Raw genomic sequence first — 20,403 nt, 5'->3', positions numbered from 1 at the left:
CCACTCTCACCACTCCTATTCAACACAGTACCATAAGTCCTACCCATAGCAATCAGACAGGGGGCAAAAAAAAAGGCAACCAAATCGGAAAATAAGTCAAAGTATCTCTCTTTGCTGCTGATATGATTCTATACCTACAGAAGTGAGAAGACTCTGCCAAAAGGCTCCTGGAACTGATAAATGACTTCAATCAAGTTTCAGCATACAACATCAGTGTACTAAAATCAGCAGCATTTCTATTAATCAATAATATTCAAGCCGAGAACCTGGAACTGTTGACTTCAATCAAGTTTCAGCATACAAAATCAGTGTACTAAAATCAGTAGCATTTCTATTAATCAATAATATTCAAGCCGAGAACCAAATCAATAATGCAATCCCATCTACAATGCATTCACACACACACACACACACACACACACGAATACATCTAACCAAGGAGGTGAAAGATCTCTACAAAGAGAACTACAAAACAGTGCTGAAGGAAATCAGATGTGACACAAATGGAAAAACATTCCATGCTTATGGACTGGATGAATCAATACTGTTAAAATGGCCATACTGCCCAAGGCAATCTACAGCTTTAATGCCACTCCTATCAAGCTACCAACGTAATTTTTCACAGAATTAGAAAAAGCTTCTAAAATTATATAGAACCAAAAAAGAAGCCTGAACAGTCAAAACAATTATAAGTAAAAAGAACAAAGCCAGAGGTATCACATTACCTGAATTCAAATTATAAGGCTACGGTGACCAAAATAGCACCGTACTGGTAAAAGACAGACACACAGACCAATGGAACAGAATGAAGAACCCAGAAATAAAGCTGTACACCCACAGCCATCTGAGCTTCAACAAAGTTGTGAAAAAATACGCAACAGAGAAAGGACTCCCTATTCAATAAACGGTGCTAGGGTAGCTGGCTAGCCACATGCAGAACAATGAAACTAGACTCCTACCTTTTACCATATACAAATATTAACACAAGACGGAATGGATTAAAGATTTAAATGTAAGACCTTAAAATATAAGAATCCTAGAAGACAATCTAGAAAACACCATGTTGGACATCAGCTTTGGGAAATAATTTATGACTAAGTCCTAAAAGCAAGTGCAACAAAACCAAAAACTGACAAGTGAGACTTAATTAAACTGAAGAGCTTCTGCACAGGAAAACAAGCTGTCAACAGACTAAACCGACAACCTACAGGATGGGAGAAACTATTCAAAAACTATGCATCCAACAAAGGTCTAATGCCCAGAATCTATAAGGAACTTAATTCAATAAGCAAAAAACAACCCCATTAAAAAGTGGGCAAAAGACAAGAACAGATACTTCTCAAAATAAGACATACAAGCAGCAAACAAATGTGAAAAAAATGCTCAACAACATGAATCATCAAAGAAATGCAAATCAAAACCACCATCTCACACCAGTCAGAAAGACTATTATTAAAAAGTCAAAAAACAAGAGAGGCTGGCAAAGCTGAGGAGAAAAGGGAATGCTTATACACTGTTGAAATGCAAGTTAGTTCAGTCACTGTGGAACGCAGCTGGAGACTTCTCAAAGAAACATAACTACCATTTGACCCAGCAATCCCGTTACTGGGTATAAATCCAAAAGAAAATAAATTGTTCTACCAAAAATACACATACACTCTTATGTTCATTGCAACACTATCCACAATAGCAAAGATGCAGAATCAACCTAGGTCCTCATCAATGGTAAATCTGATAGAGGAAATAAGGTACATATACACCATGGACTACTATGCAGCCATAAAAAAGATATAAGTCACTTCCCTTTGCAGTAATATGGATGTGGACAGAGGCCATTATCCTAAGCAAATTAGGATAATTCTTAGAAGGTTCCTCTCTTCTAGGAATTGCCTTTAGCTAATGGAGCTACCTGGGTAGGAAACACCGGTGTCGGGGGTGGGGAGGGGTACATCCTTCTCTGTATGGGGTGAGAAGTAAGGAAGTACACAGCCTAACTTTTGGAGATACTGCTAACTCCAGAGTTTCTTCTAGAATCCAGCTAAGGCTAGAATTCAGCTAAAACACATTTTGCTGAGCTGCTTCCCTTTTGCTATCCCACTTCTAACACTTCTTTACAAACATTTCTCGAGTGCACCCCTCAATTAATCTCTTGCACAACAATCTTGGACTCTAACCTGTTTTTAGACCACTTGATCTAACATAGCATTCATAATATACTGATAAGCAGTTCTTAACTTCTGTATATCATACACCAACTCTCCTAATTTTTATTTTAAATACTGAGTTCATATTTTCCTATACAAGCAGACAGTCAGATGTCATATGATGTACTACCTTTTAGCAAATAGTTGTACTAGGAAAGGAATGCCATCTTTGTAGAGTAGTATTTTTACAATTACTTGAATGAAAAATAAAAGACCAGACATAAGCAATAACATTTTTTTCTATTTTTTTTTTGGAGACAGGATCTCACTTTGTCACCCTGGCTGTAGTGTAGAGGCGTGATCATAGCTCACTGCAACCTTGACCTCCTTTGCTCAAGCAATCCTCTCACCTTAACCTCCTAAGTACAGGCACACGCCCCCATGCCCAACTCTTTTTTTTTTTCTTTTGAGACAGAGTCTAGCTCTGTCTCCAGGCTGGAGTTTAGTGGCACAATCTCAGCTCACGGCAGCCTCCTAGGTTCAAGTGATTCTCCTGCCTCAGTCTCCCAAGTAGCTGGGATTACAGGCACACACCGCCACGCCCAGCTAATTATTGTATTTTTAGTAGAGATGGGGTTTCACCTTGTTGGCTGGGATGGTCTCGATCTCCTGACCTCGTGATCCACCCACCTTGGCCTCCCAAAGTGTTGGGATTATAGGCATGAGCCACTGTACCCAGCCCAGCTAATTTTTTAAAATTTTTTTGTAGAAACAGAGTCTTTCTATGTTGCCCAGGATGATCTCAAACACCTGAGCAAGTGATCCCCCTCCTGCCTCGGCCTCCCAAAGTGCTGGGATTACAGGCATAAGCTACTATGCCTGGCCAATAATCATATTCTTAAGAAAATGAACAAAATGCTGGAAATTATCAGGCATGCCCAAAGTGGAAAATGTTTCATCTTGTTTAAATATCTCTTTACTGGCTTTAAAATGGTTGAATAAATATGTAAAGTTCTACGTACACTGAAAACTGTGAGGTGCCTCTGTATGTGGTGATTTGGAAAGATGTCTATGTCATATTAAATGAAAAAAATAGCATGTTACAATTAATTTGCATAGCAAAATTACATTTTTAAAAAGGAGCATATCACACACATAGACAAAAATGTATGTGCTTAGAAGAAATCAGAAAAGATACATCAAATTACTGGCAGTGATTGCTTCTTGGGGATACTGTACAATAATATGGAGTGATGGAAAGATGTTTATTATTGAGCAATGTTTACTTTTTAAGAATATTCAAGAGACGTTATCAGTTTTACTGGTAAAAGTTTTCAGAAGAATTTTAGAAATATACTTAAGATGTTATAAGCAGATGCACAGGATACACATTTTTAGAGCAATGAAACTCATTCATTAAACATTTACAGTCCACTGTCCCAAGCAAGGAGAACATAAAGATTAATAAGAAATTATTCCTGTCCTCAAGGATATCATAGACTGTAAAATTTTTAGCACATATCATATGTAAACTCATGTGGATTTTGATTGGTTTATTTTAGTTCTAACAACTATGTAATCCTCAAAGAGTGCTAATAAAGGAAAATAATTAAGGAGGAAATATATTTTACAAAAGCAATTAGAGGACAAGAAAGAGAACAGATGAAAAAAGGAATTTGCTTAATCTGAGTTTTGGTTAATCTTCTTCTGCAAAATTGGGATTAAAATAACTTTCTGGGTTGTGGTGATTTAATGCATATGAAAGTACTGTGTACATGTAGGACACTATACAATAGTAAATACTGTACAGATCATAACATTTTCTTCTTGGAGTTTTTTTTCTAGCGACTAGGCATTGCTCTGTCGCTCAGGCTGGAGTGCAGTGATGCAATCATAGCTCACTGTAACCTCAAACTCTTGAACTCAAGTGATCTCCCATCTCAGCCTCCCAAGTAGCTGGGACTAACGGCATGCGATACCTTGCCTGGCTAATATTTCTGTTTCTTTTTTGCAGAGACGCAGTCCCGCTATGTTGACCAGGCTGGTCTCAAACTCCTGGACTCTAGAGATCCTCCCACCTTGGCCTCCCAACGGTGCTGGGATTATAGGCTTGAGGCATCACGTCCAGCATACCATAACAGTTGTAATTACCAAAAAGTAAGCACATGTAATACATAAGGTTGGAGAGGGTGGGGAAAAAACTATAAAGAAAAAAGTTCAAAGACACCTATGAAGTACTAAAAGTACATCATCAAAGACTATGTCTGAAAGGCAAAGGTTAATAGAAATTTTATATTTTCAGCTCTCTGGAAACAGAATCTTCTTAAAAGTCAAATTGAAATACAATTTACAACAAAATGCACCCATTTTAAGTGTACAGTTAGATGCATCTTGACAAATGTGCATACCCAGGTAACCACTGCTGCAATCTAGTTATAGAGCATTTCCATCACCTCAAAAAGTTCCTTCCTGCCTCTGGCATTCACTTTCTAAACTCCAAGTAACCACTGATCTGCTGTTTGTTATTAGTTTCTTTTTATTGCTGAGTAATATTCTGTTGTGTGGATATACCATAATTTGTATGCCTGTATGCTGATGGACATTTGAGTAGTTTCCAGTTGGAGGTTATTATGAATAAAAACACTATAAACATTTGTGTTTAAGTCTTTGTGTAGACATATACAGTTGACCCTGGAACAATGCAGGGGTTGGGGTGCCTATCCCTATGCACTCTAAAATCCATGTATAACCTTTGACTCCAAAAAATGTTAACTACAAATACCTCACTGTTGACTGGAAGCCTTACCAATAACATAGTCAATTAACACATAGTTTGCATTTTACACATATCATATACTGTATTCTTACAATAATGTAAGCTAGAGAAAAGAAAATGTTATTAAGAAAATCATAAGGAAGAGAAAATACATTTACTGTTCATTAAGTAGAAGTGGATCATCATAAAGGTCTTCATCTTTGTCATCTCACATTTGGAATAGGCTGAGAAGGAGGAACAGGAGGGGTTGGTCTTGCAGTCTCAGAGGTGGCAAAGGTGGAGGAGGTGGAAGGAGAGGGAAGAGAAGCAGGCACCCTTGGTGTAACTACCAAAAAACATTATACGTTTCTGACATTTTCCTTTTCATTTCTTTAAAATGTTTCTATATAGTACCAATTCTTATTCTACCTTTTGCTTTAGTTTTAGTGTCCACATCACAGAAGGGTCCATGCTGTAAAAGAAGTCAAAATCAGTCTTGAATAATCCGAATCACTCTGCCAGACTATGTAAAGTCAACTTGTTTTCTGGCACTGCTTCCTCGTCGTCCTCATCATCTGGTGCTGGCTTGGAAGCATTCATCTCCATAAAGTCATCTTCTGTTAATACTTCTAGTGTGGTACTTAATACCTCTTGAATCTCTCCAAGAGCCACACCTTGTAATCCTTCATCCCCTACCTTTTATTTGCCATATCAACAATCTCTTTCATGACTTCCTTGATTGGCTCTGTCATAAATCCTATGAAGTCATGTACAACATCTGGGGCACAGTTTTCTCCAGCAGAAATGTATTATTTTGTGTTTGATAGCTTCCATGGCTTTTTCGATAACAGCAATGGCATCTTCAATGGTGTAATCTTTCTAGACTTTCATGATGTTCTATCAGGGTTCTCTTCCATAGCGAGTACTATGTGTAATGAGCCTTAAAGGTCTTTATTATAACCTGATCTGGAGGCTGAATTAGAGAAGTTGTTTGGAGGCAAGCAGACCACCTCCGCACCCTCAGTGTTGAACTCATGGGGTTCTGGGTGGCCACAGGCACTGTCCAATACCAAAAGAACTTTAAAAGAAGGTCCTTTACTGGCAAGGTACTTCCTGACTTCAGGGACAAAGCATTGGTGGAACCAAACCAGGAAGAGTTCTCTTTGTCTAGGCCTTCTTGTTGTACAATCAAAATAGCAGTTGGTGCTTATCTTTTCCCTTCAAGGCTTAGGAGTCAGCGGCTTTATAGGTAAAGACCTGATCATAAACCCCTCTCTGCATTTGCACAAAACAGTAAACTTAGCTTACTCATTCCTGCCTTAAATTTTGGTGCTTGGTGCTCTTCCTTACTAAAAAGTGTACTTTGTGGCTTCCCCACCCCCAACCCCCACTGCAGAATAGGGCACTTGCACCTGCATTAAAGATCTGTTCAGGCAGATATCCTTTTCCCTCAATGATTTTCTTAATGGCATCTGGAACTCGTCTGCTGCCTCTTGGTTGGCAGAAGCTGCTTCTCCTGTTATCTTGACATTTTTAAAGCCAAAGTTCTTTCTAAAATTATCAAGCCATCCTTTGCTGGCATTAAATTTTCCAGCTTTAAATCCTTCACCTTCCCTATGCTTTAAGTCGCCATATAATGACTTCACTTTTTCTTGAATCATATTAGTGTTTATAGGTATGCCTTTCTTATAGAAATCCTGTATCCAACATAAAAGCTCTATTTTCAACATAAGATGCAAACGTATTTTGTAAAATGTGCAAGGTTTTCCACCTGCTGGTGTAGTAACAGTGGAAGCTTCACAAATTTTTTTTTCCACACTGGTCCTTAAGATGGATTCACTTACCTTGGAATGGTGGGCAACCACAGTTGCAGACCTCAATCTATGGCACATATCAAGCAACTCAACCTTTACTTTTAATGTCGTGACTTTTCTGTTTCATGGGGGCCCTTTCATCCTCACTAGTGGCACTCTGTATGGATCCCATGGTGTTATTTAAGGTTTATGGTACTGCACTAAACACAATGAGAAATACAGGAGAACTGCAAGTGAGCTCTTTTTATTGAAATACACAATTTACTGGAAAGGCGAACTGCTCACACAGAGATGATCAGTGCCACACGGCGTTTTAAGCACATTCCCAACATTTGAGCTCACTGCAAAAGCAACAGAAGGTGACTATGACATTACTGTAGTGGTATAATATTAATATGTACCACAGTTAACTTTATGTAGTTATGATTTAATACTGCATCTTTATGTTTGTTTACATTTCTTTCAACTGCAGATGGTGCCACGTATAGTCTGTAAGTGTTTTTGTAAGTTTTGATAAATTTTAACTTTCTATAATAGATTTCTGTGTGTTTTATGGTAGCAAATAATAAAATAAACTAGTATCTATGTGTATTTTATGCATTCATGACATACCTATGTTTGTCTTATTTTATTGATAATTCTAGGCTTTGTAGTTCATCTTTTTCAAAGTGTTGTAAATTTCCAAAAAAGTTTCCAGTACATTTACTGAAAAAAAATCTATGTATAAATGTAGCTATGCAGTTCAAACCAGTGTTGTTCAAGAATCAATTGTACTTTAGTTCTCTTGTGTAAACATCTAGAAGTAGAATTGTTGGGTTGTAAGGTAGATGCATATATCCTTTCTTTTAGTATATGAGCCTATTGTTCACTTTTATGGATTTTCATGAGCACATGAACTTTGGCAATGACCAGTACTGATTTACACATCTAGATTTTCCCGCCTGAGAGATCCTCATAGACAACCTAATGTCTTGCTCAAAGTGATGATCAATAAATGGCTGTTGTTTGTGACCTTATAGGTCAATCTCCACCCTCCCAGAAGGTATACCAGAATTAAGGAACTTCTCCAGGTAGCATTACATTCTCCAGTTCCTCTCCTCCCCTCATCCCTCCATGGTTCCTGGGTTCCAATTCTACATTCTCACCTCCCTGTTTATAAATGTTGTCAGTACTGGCTAATGATGGGAGTGTGCTATATCCAAGTGTGTTGGGCCAGAAGATAAAGTAAAGAATCACTGATATCAGCAATAATGCCACAGCCAAAGGAATATTTAAGGAAAGAGACCTGGCAGCAACAGGCAAGAGAATCCTCTAAGGAGAGACTAGGGGTAGGCACCCAAGGCATCAGAGGCTTTAAATTCTGTGCTCAGTTTCATCTTAGACAAATTGAGATCAAGTATCTGTCATAACATTTAGAATTAATTGAAGAAGTTTGTCAGAAGCTATTAGAAAATTATGTTATATAAAAGAGAGTATTTCTTATAAAGCAAATACATACTTCGTACATTTCCAGAAATGTCTAAGTTTTAAAAACATTTTAATCTGAATTACCTTCTTGTGAAATGCATTGAATTTTGTCTCAAAACTCTAAAACTAGTCTGAAGATGGACAATTCTATTTGATCCCAAATTAGTATTTCCCTGGGGCATCATCCTCAAATAGTATTCCATTTTTCAAAGAGATTTTCAAATAACGTGTTCCTTATTAGTAATGTTCCTAAAGAATGTGAGGTTTTTAATTTAATTCCCACACTTTATACTATAATGACTTGAAGAGTAAGTTACATTTTATTTGGGGGCAAAATATTCAATTATATTTGAGCACTGCAGATACACTTTAATGAGTCTTATCACGAAGTCTCTTATCATCAGATCTGATAACTACCGTCTAGTGGAATGGAGGAACAAGTGCCAGTACTTAATTTCACAATATATTCTTGCAACCATCTAGGGCTTTAGAAATGCATTGTGGGGCCTCACTTTAATGTCATTACCCTATTAAGATATTTAGCTAAGCCTAAGTCTGTCCTAACCACCTATTATTCTATAAAACACATGGAATGAAATTCATCCTTCAGTAACAGCAGTACTTGTAACACTCCTGAAGTTTACTACACTACATTTAGAGTTGGCTAATATTCATACAGGGAACAGGCAGGAATTACAATGATAGGAAGTCAAAATAAGTATTATGGGGGCCAAGGACCTTTACTTATTTCATGCCTATATCAGTCACTCTCTAATGTTAATATTCAAATTTACTATTAGAAACATAGATTCAGGTTTTAAAGATTTAATGTATCTTGTCATGAAATCACATTTTTCTTTTATTCAGATCAGAATATTTCTCAAAAAGTTCCTAAGACACATAATTTGGAAGCTGATATGCTTTGGTTGTGTCCTCACCCAAATCTCATCTCGAATTGTAGTTCCCATAATCCCCACATGTCCTGGAAGGGAACCAGTGGGAGGTAATTGAATCATGGGAGCAGTTACCCCATGCTGCTGCTCTCATGATAGTGAGTGAGTTCTCATGAGATCTGATGGTTTTATGAGGGGTTTTTCCCCCTTTTGCTTGGCACTTCTCCTTGTTGCCACCATATGAAGAAGGATGTGTTTGCCTCCCCTTCCGCCATGACTGTAAGTTTCATGAGGCCTCCCCACCCCCGTGGAACTGTGAGTCAATTAAACCTCTTTCCTTTATAAATCACCCAGTTTCGGGTATTCCTTACAGCGGCATGAGAACGGACTAATACTGAAATCATGTGAAGAAGGATCAGTAAACACCAGTAATGAACTAGAAAAATCTCATCTTCTTACCTGATGGAGTTTAATGGACATACGGATCCCAGGGACTACTACTTTTCTTAGCAATTCCATGTCAGCAAAGATCCATTCATCTCGAATTGAAGAAATACGGAAATCTCCTTTAAATAGGGCATGCAATCCATAGAGGAATGACTCTAAATTACTGTTAAGATTGGAGATAAAAGTTCACATGTTTTGACAAAGGTCTTCCATGACATTGATTCTTACATCTGCCTGTGCATCAGAATCACCTGGGAGTGTTTTGAAAATACAGATTCCAGGAACTAATGTCAGAACCCTGAACCAGAATCACAAGAGATAGGGCCTGTCCGACCTAGGACCCTTATTTATGAACCATTCTAATAGTGAGTCCACGAAAATAAACAACAGGCAAAGAGCCTACAGATTTGGTTAAAGTAAAGTTAAAATAAATTAAGAAAAGCTTAATGGAAAACATGTAGTTATCACAGAAAAAAATTCAAAATATGTGAAATTCTGATTCATTTGGATGTATATGTTAGGAAATTCAGTTTAGATTTAGAGTCTCCAAATCTATTACTATATTAGAAGTATAAATAGCCTAGACAAAGACTGCAAGGAAATATGGGAAAATAGAAATGAATGAATTTGTTAGAAAAATAGATGTAAACAGGAGGAGGCCAATCAAAATTCATGGGTGGTTATATTTTAAAATGTCTTTAATTCATTATATTCTCATTATCAGTGGCTACCCACACATGTGTGAATTTTAAAAACCAGTTCTGTTAACCAGTTAGGACAGCTCAACTATGTTCAAGAAGATGATGTATAGAAATACAAAATCTGAAAAGACTTTACAATAAATTAGCATAGAATACATGCTTCCATGAAAAATGATTTCAGATTTAGGTAATACAGCTTCCCATACTCTCTTCCTCAGAACAGAAATGCCTTCTTTACCTGGACATATGATGGGATGCAGTCCCCAAAGCTCTCCGTCCCAGTACACAGAGTCCATAACAGAGAGTCACCAGGGATGAATCTTTGTCCACATCCAGTGGCTTTAAAAAACAAAAAAAATTTGTTATCAGAAAGGCATATAAGTATTTAACAAATCATAAATCTAATTAATACAGAGAAATGATAAAGAATTTAAAAAGTACATAATTTCTATCTCCTCAAAATAAACTTAATAAAACTGTATGAAATGAAGCATGAATGTGTATGGGGAGTTTCTTTGGAATCCTTAAATAAAATATAAAATTTCATAATAATGGAACATAATTAAAACAAAAAAAACTGACTCTATTATAAAATGTTAGGATTTTAGCTAAGGATTTCAAAGTACTTACTGGGATTATTGATATTACCCTCTCCTGAAAATACAATATTTCTATCTATTAGCTACTTATTTTTTTTCTTTTCTTTTTTTTCTTAACTACTTATTTTTGACATAACTTGACAAGCAGGCAATTAGTGGCAGATGAGTTAGCCTATTAGTGACTATAAACATAGTAAAGAAAATCAAGTTGATATTCACAAATATTGTTTCTCCTCAACCTTTTTATTTTTTAACAATTACATACTTTACAGTTGAAAGAAGCTGGTAACTGTCCTGTTTCTCCCTCTAAGAAAGCCGAAATAATAATCACTGATTACCTTACATAATACTAAAGAAAATCTTGGTAGCATCTCAGTTACCAAAAAACAATCCAGAGCAGTGCTTCTCAAAGTATAGTCCTAAGACCAACAGTAACAACATCACCTGGAAACTTGTTAGAAATGCAAATCTCTGGCCACTCCAGATCTCTGATGTCAAATTCTGGAGATGGAGTCTAGCAATCACTCTCCAGGTGATTCTAATCCATGCTAAAGGTGAAGAATCAATGATACAGGCTAATAATTAGCTTAATTATTCTAACTTTGCCAATGGTATTTATTTTTGGCTTTATAAACCATTAACTTATAAACACAATAGGGGAACGGTCTAAGATATTAACTTACTATTGATAGGTTAATTATCATGAACTTGATAATTTAGTTAATGGCGACTGTGTTAGAGATGTCCTAGTTGCTTGCCAATTAGATTGTTTCTAAAGACATATTACCTCTTACAGCACATACTCTAGTTTCATCAAGTAGGCATTTTGAAAAAAATTTTGGGTCCAGGTTACAAAACAGCAAATAAAGAGTATGAGAGCACTAGTTTAAAGAAATACAAAAGAAAATATAAGAGAGTGGGTGTAGACTTGAAGTCGTATATAAAAAAAAAAAAAACTAAAGGTAGTTACAATGGGTGATAAAATGATAGGTGATCTTCACTCTTTTTTTCTTCTTCTCTACCTCCCTTCCCCTGTCAACTTTCTAGATTAAAAATGTATTGTTTCTGTGATGAGGAATTTTTTTTTTTAATTCAGTTCAGATTTACCTCAGCCAAGATGATTCAATAGAGACCATATCTACCCCCCTACCTGAAACAGCCAAAGAACTGGGCAGAATACATGACACAACAGTTTTCAGACACTGGACACTGGTCCCTGAGAGACAGGAAACAAATGCGGTATCCCTACAACTGACCGAGCTTATTACCTAGAAAGCTTCCAGACCACAAGAAAGGGGAGCACAAATTGAGCCGGAGGCCTCTGAGTCAGCTGGAGCTCACAGGGCCGAGTGCTAGAGAGAGCTACTGAGAGAGGGAGGTGAGGGAACTCAGAGATCTGCAGCAGAGTGCTGATTGGCACACGCAGAGAGGACCCTAGGCTGAGAAAAGAATCATCCCAACGGAATAGAAAGGAATAGCAGAAAACCTTGGGACTGGCTAGAACACTCAGGATGGCATTGTCTTGGTCATGGGGAAGAATTAGCCCCAGACTAACAGCTGCTCTGATCCCTCCAAAGCAAGTCCTGAAAGGATCAAACTGTCCCCAAAGAACTTAACTGTGTCACAAAATGAAGTTCAAGAATTATTTACAGGAATACAGAAATATCCAGCACCCTTGAGGGTAAAATTCAAAAGAATGACATCTAATAAAATATTGACAGGCATGTAAGTAGCAGGCAAATAGGATCCATAATAAGAAAAACAATCAATTAACCACTCAATCAAAACTGACCCACAACTGACACAGATGTTAGGCTTAACCCACAAGGATATTAAAACAACTATTTTAACTATATTCCATAAGCTTAAGAAGGCAGAGGAATGACTGAGCATGTTGAATGAGACATGGAAGATTTGTAGAAAGGACCCAAACTAAACTTCTAGAGATACAAAATGAAGCAATGTCTAAGACAAAAAATATACTGAATGGGATTATTGGTATATTAATTCAGAAGAAAAGATAAATGATCTCAAAAAGTTAGCAATAGAAACTATGCAAAATGAAATACAGAGAGAAAAAAGATTGAAAATAAATGGGGCATCAGGGAGCTGTAGGACAATCAAGCAGCCTAATATAAACATAATTGGAGTTCCTGCAAAAAGGGGAGAGGAAAACAGAAAAAAACTATTTTTAATAATGGTGGAGGGAGAGTATTGGAGTAATCCAGAATAACTACTCTGATCCTTGTTGATAAGGAAAATAGAGAACCAGGCACCTGTGTGGCTCCTAAGGATGGGCTGAAGCTGGGGTCTGGGCCTTGTGACTGAGAAGACTGTTAAAGCTAAAACCACCTCTATTCCTGCCTTGATGACACCTATCCAGAAGTAGAAAAATGCTCTCCTTTTAATCCTATAGATTTTGAGAATTTTGACCTGCCTGAGGAGCACCGGAATGGACACCTCCCCTTGAATGGCGTGCCTCTTGTGGTTCTGGATGGGAGAGAGAACTGGAAAAGCTGTTACAGCTGGGGTCCCCCCTCACCAGTGAAGATGCCCTCTCCACTGTAGGAATCCAATTTGTTGCAGTCTCCTTTGATCATTCTGTTGATCCTGAATGTTTGCTTATGACACAGATATTTATATTTCTTAGTCCTTTTATAGTTTGTGTGTGTTTTATTAATAAAGCATTTAATAGATTTTTTTTTAAATCATGAAAAGTCTCCAAATCTGAAAAAAATTATGTACCTACAGATTCAAGAATCTCAATGAACTTCAATAACCAGAAACAGGTGGCTGGCAAGATGGGCGAACAGGAACAGCTCCAGTCTGCAGCTCCCAGCAAGATCAAGGCAGAAAGGAGGTGATTTTTGCATTTCCAACTGAGGTACCTGGCTCATCTCATTGGGACTGGTTAGACAGTGGGTACAGCCCACTGAGGACAAGCAGAAGCAGGGTGGGGAGATGCCTTACCCGGGAAGCACAAGAGGTTGGGAACTCGTTCCCCTAGACAAGGGAAGCCATGACGGACCATGCCGTGAGGAATGGTGCATTCCAGCCCAGATACTACGCTTTCCCCATGGTCTTCACAAGCCAAAGACCAAGAGATTCCTTTACGCGCCTACGCCACCAGGGCTCTGGGTTTCAAGCACAAAACTGGGCAGCCATTTGGGCAGACACCGAGCTAGCTGCAGGAGTTTTTTTTCATACCCCAGTGGCACCTGAACGCCAGCAAGACAGAACTATTCACTCCCCTGGAAAGGGGGCTGAAGTCAGGGAGCTAAGTGGTCTAGCTCAGTGGATCCCACCCCTATGGAGCCCAGCAAGCTAAGATCTACTGGCTTGAAATTCTCGCTGCCAGCACAGCAGTCTGAAGTTGACCTGGAATGCTCAAGTTTGGTGGAGAGAGGGGCATCCGCCATTACTGAGGCTTCAGTAGGCAGTTTTCCCCTCACAGTGTAAGCAAAGCCGCCAGGAAGTTTGAACTGGGCAGAGCCAACCACAGCTTAGCAAAGCCCACTGTAGCCAGACTGCCCTTCTAGACTCCTTCTCTCTGGACAGGGCATCTCTGAAAGGCAGCAGACCCAGTCAAGGGTTTATAGATAAAACTCCCATCTCCCTGGGACAGAGCACCTGCACCTGGGGGAAGGGATGGCTGTGGGCACAGCTTCAGCAGACTTAAACATTCTGCCTGCCAGCCCTGAAGAGAGCAGCGGATCTCCCAGCACAGCATTCGAGCTCTGCTAAGTGACAGACTGTCTCCTCAAGTGGGTCCCTGACCCCTGTGCATCCTGATTGGGAGATACCTCCTGGCAGGGGTCAACAGACACCTCATATGGGAGAGCTCTGGCTGGCACCTGGCGGGTGCCCCTCTGGGACGAAGCTTCCAGAGGAAGGAACAGGTAGCAATCTTTGCTGTTCTGCAGCCTCCACTGGTGATACCCAGGCAAACAAGGTCTCAAGTGGACCTCCAGCAAACTCCAGCAGACCTGCAGCAGAAGGGCCTGTTAGAAGGAAAACTAACAGACAGAAAGAAATAGCATCAACATCAACCGAAAGGATGTCTACACAGAAACCCCATCTGAAGGTCACCAGTATCAAAGACCACAGGTAGATAAATCCACGAAGATGAGGAAAAACCAGTGCAAAAAGGCTGAAAATTCCAAAACCCAGAAGGCCTTTTCTCCTCCAAAGGAACACAACTCCTCACCAGCAAGGGAACAAAACTGGATGGGGAATAAGTTTGACAAACTGACAGAAGTAGGCTTCAGAACGTGGGTAACAACAAACTCCTCCAAGCTAAAGGAGCATGTTCTAACACAATGCAAGGAAGCTAAGAACCTTGAAAAAAGGTTAGAGGAATTGCTAACTAGAATAACCAGTTTAGAGAAGAACATAAATGACCTGACGGAGCTGAAAAACAGCACAAGAACTTCGTGAAGCATACAGAAGTATCAATAGCTGAATCGATCAAGCCAAAGAAGGGATATCAGAGATTGAAGATCAACTTAATGAAATAAAGCATGAAGACAAGATGAGAGAAAAAACAATGAAAAGGAATGAACAAAGCCTCCAAGAAATATGGGACTATGTGAAAAGACCACACTTACATTTCATAGGTGTATCTGAAAGTGATGGGGAGAATGAAACCAACTTGGAAACATTCTTCAGGTTTATTATCTAGAAGAACTTCCCCAGTCTAGCAAGACAGGCCAACATTCAAATTCAGGAAATACAGAGAACACCGAAAAGATACTCCTCGAGAAGAGCAACCCCAAGACACATAATCATCAGATTCACCAAAGTTGAAATGAAGGAAAAAATGTTAAGGGCAGCCAGAGAGAAAGGTCAGATTACCCACAAAGGGAAGTCCACCAGACTAACAGCAGATCTCTCTGCAGAAACCCCACAAGCCAGAAGAGAGTNAAAAAAAAAAAAAAAAAAAAAAAAAAAAAGCAGGGGTTGCAATCCTAGTCTCTGATAAAACAGGCTTTAAACCCACAAAGATCAAAAAAGACAAAGAAAAGCATTACATAATGGTAAAGATATCAATGCAACAAGGAGAGCTAACTATCCTATATATATATGCACCCAATACAGGAGCATGCAATTCATAAAACAAGTGCTTAGAGGCCTACAAAGAGACTTAGACTCCCACACAGTAACAGTGGGAGACTTTAACACCCCACAGTCAATATTAGATCAACAAGATAGAAAATTAACAAGGATACTCAGGACTTGAACTCAGTTCTGGACCAAGCAGACCTAATAGACATCTACAGAACTCTCCACCCCAAATCAACAGAATATACATTCTTCTCAGCACCACATTGCACTTATTCCAAAATTGACCACATAGTTGGAAATAAAGCACTCCTCAGCAAATGTAAAAGAACAGAAATCATAACAAATGGTCTCTCAGACCATAGTGCAATCAAATTAGAACTCAGGATTAAGAAAATCACTCAAAACCACACAACTACATGGAAACTGAAAAACCTGCCCCTGAATGACTACTGGGTAAATCACGAAATTAAGGTAGAAATAAATAAGTGCTTTGAAACCAATGAGAACAAAGACACAGTGTACCAGAATCTCGGGGACACAGGTAAAACAGTGTTTAGAGAGAAATTTATAGCATAAATGCCCACAGAAAAAACTGGGAAAGATCTACAACCAACACCCTAACATCACAATTAAAAGAACTAGAGAAGCAAGAGCAAACAAATTCAAAAGGTAGCAGAAGACAACAAATAACTAAGATCAGAGCAGAACTGAAGGAGACAGAGACACAAAAAACCCTTCAAAAAATGAATCCAGAGCTGTTTTTTTGAAAAGATCAACAAATAGACTGCTAGTTAGATTAATAAAGAAGAGAGACGAATCAAACAGACACAATAAAAATGATAAAGGGAATATCACCACTGAACCCACAGAAATACAAAGTACCATCAGAGAATACTATACACACCTCTATGCAAATAAACTAGAAAGTCTGGAAGAAATGGATAAATTTCTGGACGCACACACACTCCCAAGTATAAACCAGGAAGAAGTCGAATCCCTGAATAGACCAATAACAAGTACTGAAATTGAGGCAGTAACTAATAGCCTATCAACCAAAAAAGCCCAGGACCAGATGGACTGAGAGCTGAATTCTACCAGAGGTACAAAGAAAAGCTGGTACCATTCCTTCTGAAACTATTCCAAACAACAGAAAAGAGGGACACCACCTTAATCATTTTATGAGAATAGCATCATCCTGATACCAAAACCTGGCAGACACACAATAAAAAAAGAAAATTTCAGGCCAATATAACTGATGAACATCAATGAGAAAATCCTCAATAAGATACTGGCTGACAGAATCCAGCAGCACATCAATAAGCTTATCCACCATAACCAAGTTAGCTTCATCCCTGGGATGCAAGGATGGTTCAACATATGCAAATCAATAAACGTAATCCATCACACAAACAGAACCAATGACAAAAACCACAAGATTATCTCAACAGATGCAGAAAAGGCTTTTGATAAAATTCAACATCCCTTCATGCTAAAAACTCTCCATAAACTAGGTATTGATGGAACCTATCTCAAAATAAGAAGAGATATCTATGACAAAACCATGGTCAATATCATACTGAATGGGCAAAAGATGGAAGCATTCCCTTTGAAAACCGGCACAAGACAAGGATGCCCTCTCTCACCACTCCTATTCAACAGAGTACTGGAAGTTCTGGACAGGGCAATCAGCCAAGAAAAGAAATAGAGGGTATTTAAATACGAAGAGAGGAAGTCAAATTATCTCTGTTTGCAGATGACATGATTGTATATTTAGAAAACCCCACTGCCTCAGCCCAAAATCTCCTTAAGCTGATAAGCAACTTCAGGAAAGTCTCAGGATACAAAATCAATGTGAAAAATCACAAGCATTCCTGTACACCAATAACAGACGAACAGAGAGCCAAATCATGAGTGAACTCCCATTCACAATTGCTACAAAGAGAATAAAATATCTAGGAATACAGCTTACAAGGGATGTGAAGGACCTCTTCAAGGAGAACAACAAACCACTGCTCAAGGAAGTAAGAGAGGACACAAACAAATGGAAAAATATTCTATGCTCATGGATAGGAAGAATCAATATTGTGAAAATGGCCATAATGCCCAAAGTAATTTATAGATTCAATGCTATCCCCATCAAGCTACCACTGACTTTCTTCACAGAATTGGAAAAAACTACTTTAAATTTCATATGGAACCAAAAAAGAAACCACATAGCAAAGACAGTCCTAAGCAAAAAGAACAAAGCTTGAGGCATCATGCTATCTGACTTCAAACTATATTACAACGCTACAGTAACCAAAACAACATGGTACTGGTACCAAAACAAATATATAGACCAATGGAACAGAACAGAGGCCTCAGAAATAATGCCACTCATTTACAACCACGTGATCTTTGACAAACCTGACAAAAACAAGCAATGGGGAAACGATTCCCTATTTAATAAATGGTGTTCGGAAAACTGGCTAGCCATATGTAGAAAGCTGAAACTGGACCCTTTCCTTACACCTTATACAAAAATTAACTCAAGATGGATTAAAGACTTAAACATAAGACCTAAAACCATAAAAATCCTAGAAGAACAACTAGGCAATACCATTCAGGACATAGGCATGGGCAAAGACTTCACAACTAAAACACCAAAAGCAATGGCAACAAAAGCCAAAACTGACAAATGGGATCTAATTAAGCTAAAGAGCTTCTGTACAGCAAAAGAAACTATCCTCACAGTGAACAGGCAACCTACAGAATGGGAGAAAATTTTTGTAATCTATCCATCTGACAAAGGGCTAATATCCAAATCTACAAGGAACTTAAATTTACAAGAAAAAAACCAACCCCATCCAAAAGTGGGTGAAGGATATGAAGAGACACTTCTCAAAAGAAGACATTTATGTGGCCAACAGACATATGAAAAAAAGCTCATCATCAATGGTCATTAGAGAACTGCAAATCAAAACCACAATGAAATACCATCTCATGCCAGTTAGAATGGTGATTACTAAAAAGTCAGGAAACAACAGATGCTGGAGAGGATGTGAAGAAATAGAAACAATTTAACACTGTTGGTGGGAGTGTAAATTAGTTCAACCATTGTGGAAGATAGTGTGGCGATTCCTCAAGGATCTAGAACCAGAAATACCATTTGACCCAGCAATTCCATTTTGGGTATATACCCAAAAGGATTATAAATCATTCTACTATAAAGACACGTGCACATATATGTTTATTGCAGCACTGTTCACAATAGCAAAGACTTGTAACCAACCCAAATGCCCATCAATGATAGACTGGATAAAGAAAATGTGGCACATATACAACATGGAATACTATGCCACCATAATAAAGGATGAATTCATGTCCTTTGTAGGGACATGGATGAAGCTGGAAACTATCATTCTCAGCAAACTATCGCAGGGACAGAAAACCAAACACTGCATGTTTTCACTCGTAAGTGGGAGTTGAACACTGAGAACACATGGACACAGGGAGGGGAACATCACACACTGGGGCCTGTTGGGGTGTGGGGGGCTACGGGAGGGATAGCTTAGGAAAAATACCTAATGTAGATGACAGGTTGATGGATGCAGCAAGCCACATGGCTTGTGTATACCCATGTAACAAACCTGCACTTTCTGCACATGTATCCCAGAACTTAAAGTACAATAATAATAAAAAAGGAAACATGAGAAAACTAAACTAAGGCACATTGTATTTAAATTGCTTAAAACCAGTAATAAAGAGAAAATCTTAAAAGCAGCCAGTGAAAAAAGATATTATATTGTACCTACCATTTTTTCAGAGGAACAAAGAAAAGAATGACAGTGGACTTCTCATCAGAAACAATGCAAGCCAGAAGACAGTATAGCAAGATCTTTAATTTGCTGAAAGAAAAAAACTAGTTCAAGCCTGGTAGCACTATTTTGTTACTGTTGGAGAAGGCATGTGCCCTACTCCCTAAATTGCATTAGAAATTCTCACCAAACGGTGGCTCAAGCCTGTAATCCCAGCACTTTGGGAGGCCGAGACAGGCGGATCATGAGGTCAGGAGATCGAGACCATCCTGGCTAATACGGTGAAACCCCGTCTCTACTAAAAAATACAAAAACTAGCTGGGCAAGGTGGCGGGCGCCTGTAGTCCCAGCTACTTGGGAGGCTGAGGCAGGAGAATGGCGTAAACCCGGGAGGCGGAGCTTGCAGTGAGCTGAGATCCGGCCACTGCAGTCCAGCCTGGGCCACAGAGCAAGACTCCGTCTCAAAAAAAAAAAAAAAAAAAAAAAAAAAATTCTCACCAAAAATTCTTGCTAATACTAACAATAAAGTGAAAGAAATACTTATCGTTTGAAAAGTAGGAGAAAGAAACTGAGATGAATCCTTTCATTTTCGCATTGAAGGTAATTTTAATGCAGTTAGTTCAGGATCAATCTTATACTATCTTGAAAGGGAACTACCGAAGAAGGGTCTAAGGCAGCTTTTAAACATTCAGATGAGGGCACTACAGCTTGAAGTCAGCAAG

General features: G+C 38.6%; 1 protein-coding gene across 1 annotated transcript in view; it reads right to left on the bottom strand.

The window, feature by feature from the left end:
- Positions 1-20,403, bottom strand: part of PCNX1 (pecanex 1) — a 213,885-nt gene that overhangs the window by 16,159 nt on the left and 177,323 nt on the right. The window contains 2 exon segments of the mRNA XM_017882758.1: positions 9,533-9,683; positions 10,460-10,560. Of these exon segments, the coding sequence (XP_017738247.1) occupies positions 9,533-9,683; positions 10,460-10,560 (252 nt within the window).

The sequence above is a fragment of the Rhinopithecus bieti genome, unplaced genomic scaffold (assembly GCF_001698545.2).
Source record: "Rhinopithecus bieti isolate Rb0 unplaced genomic scaffold, ASM169854v2 scaffold_13259, whole genome shotgun sequence".
In the NCBI taxonomy this organism is placed as follows: Eukaryota; Metazoa; Chordata; class Mammalia; order Primates; family Cercopithecidae; genus Rhinopithecus; species Rhinopithecus bieti.
This window is presented reverse-complemented; position numbering and strand designations above follow the sequence as displayed.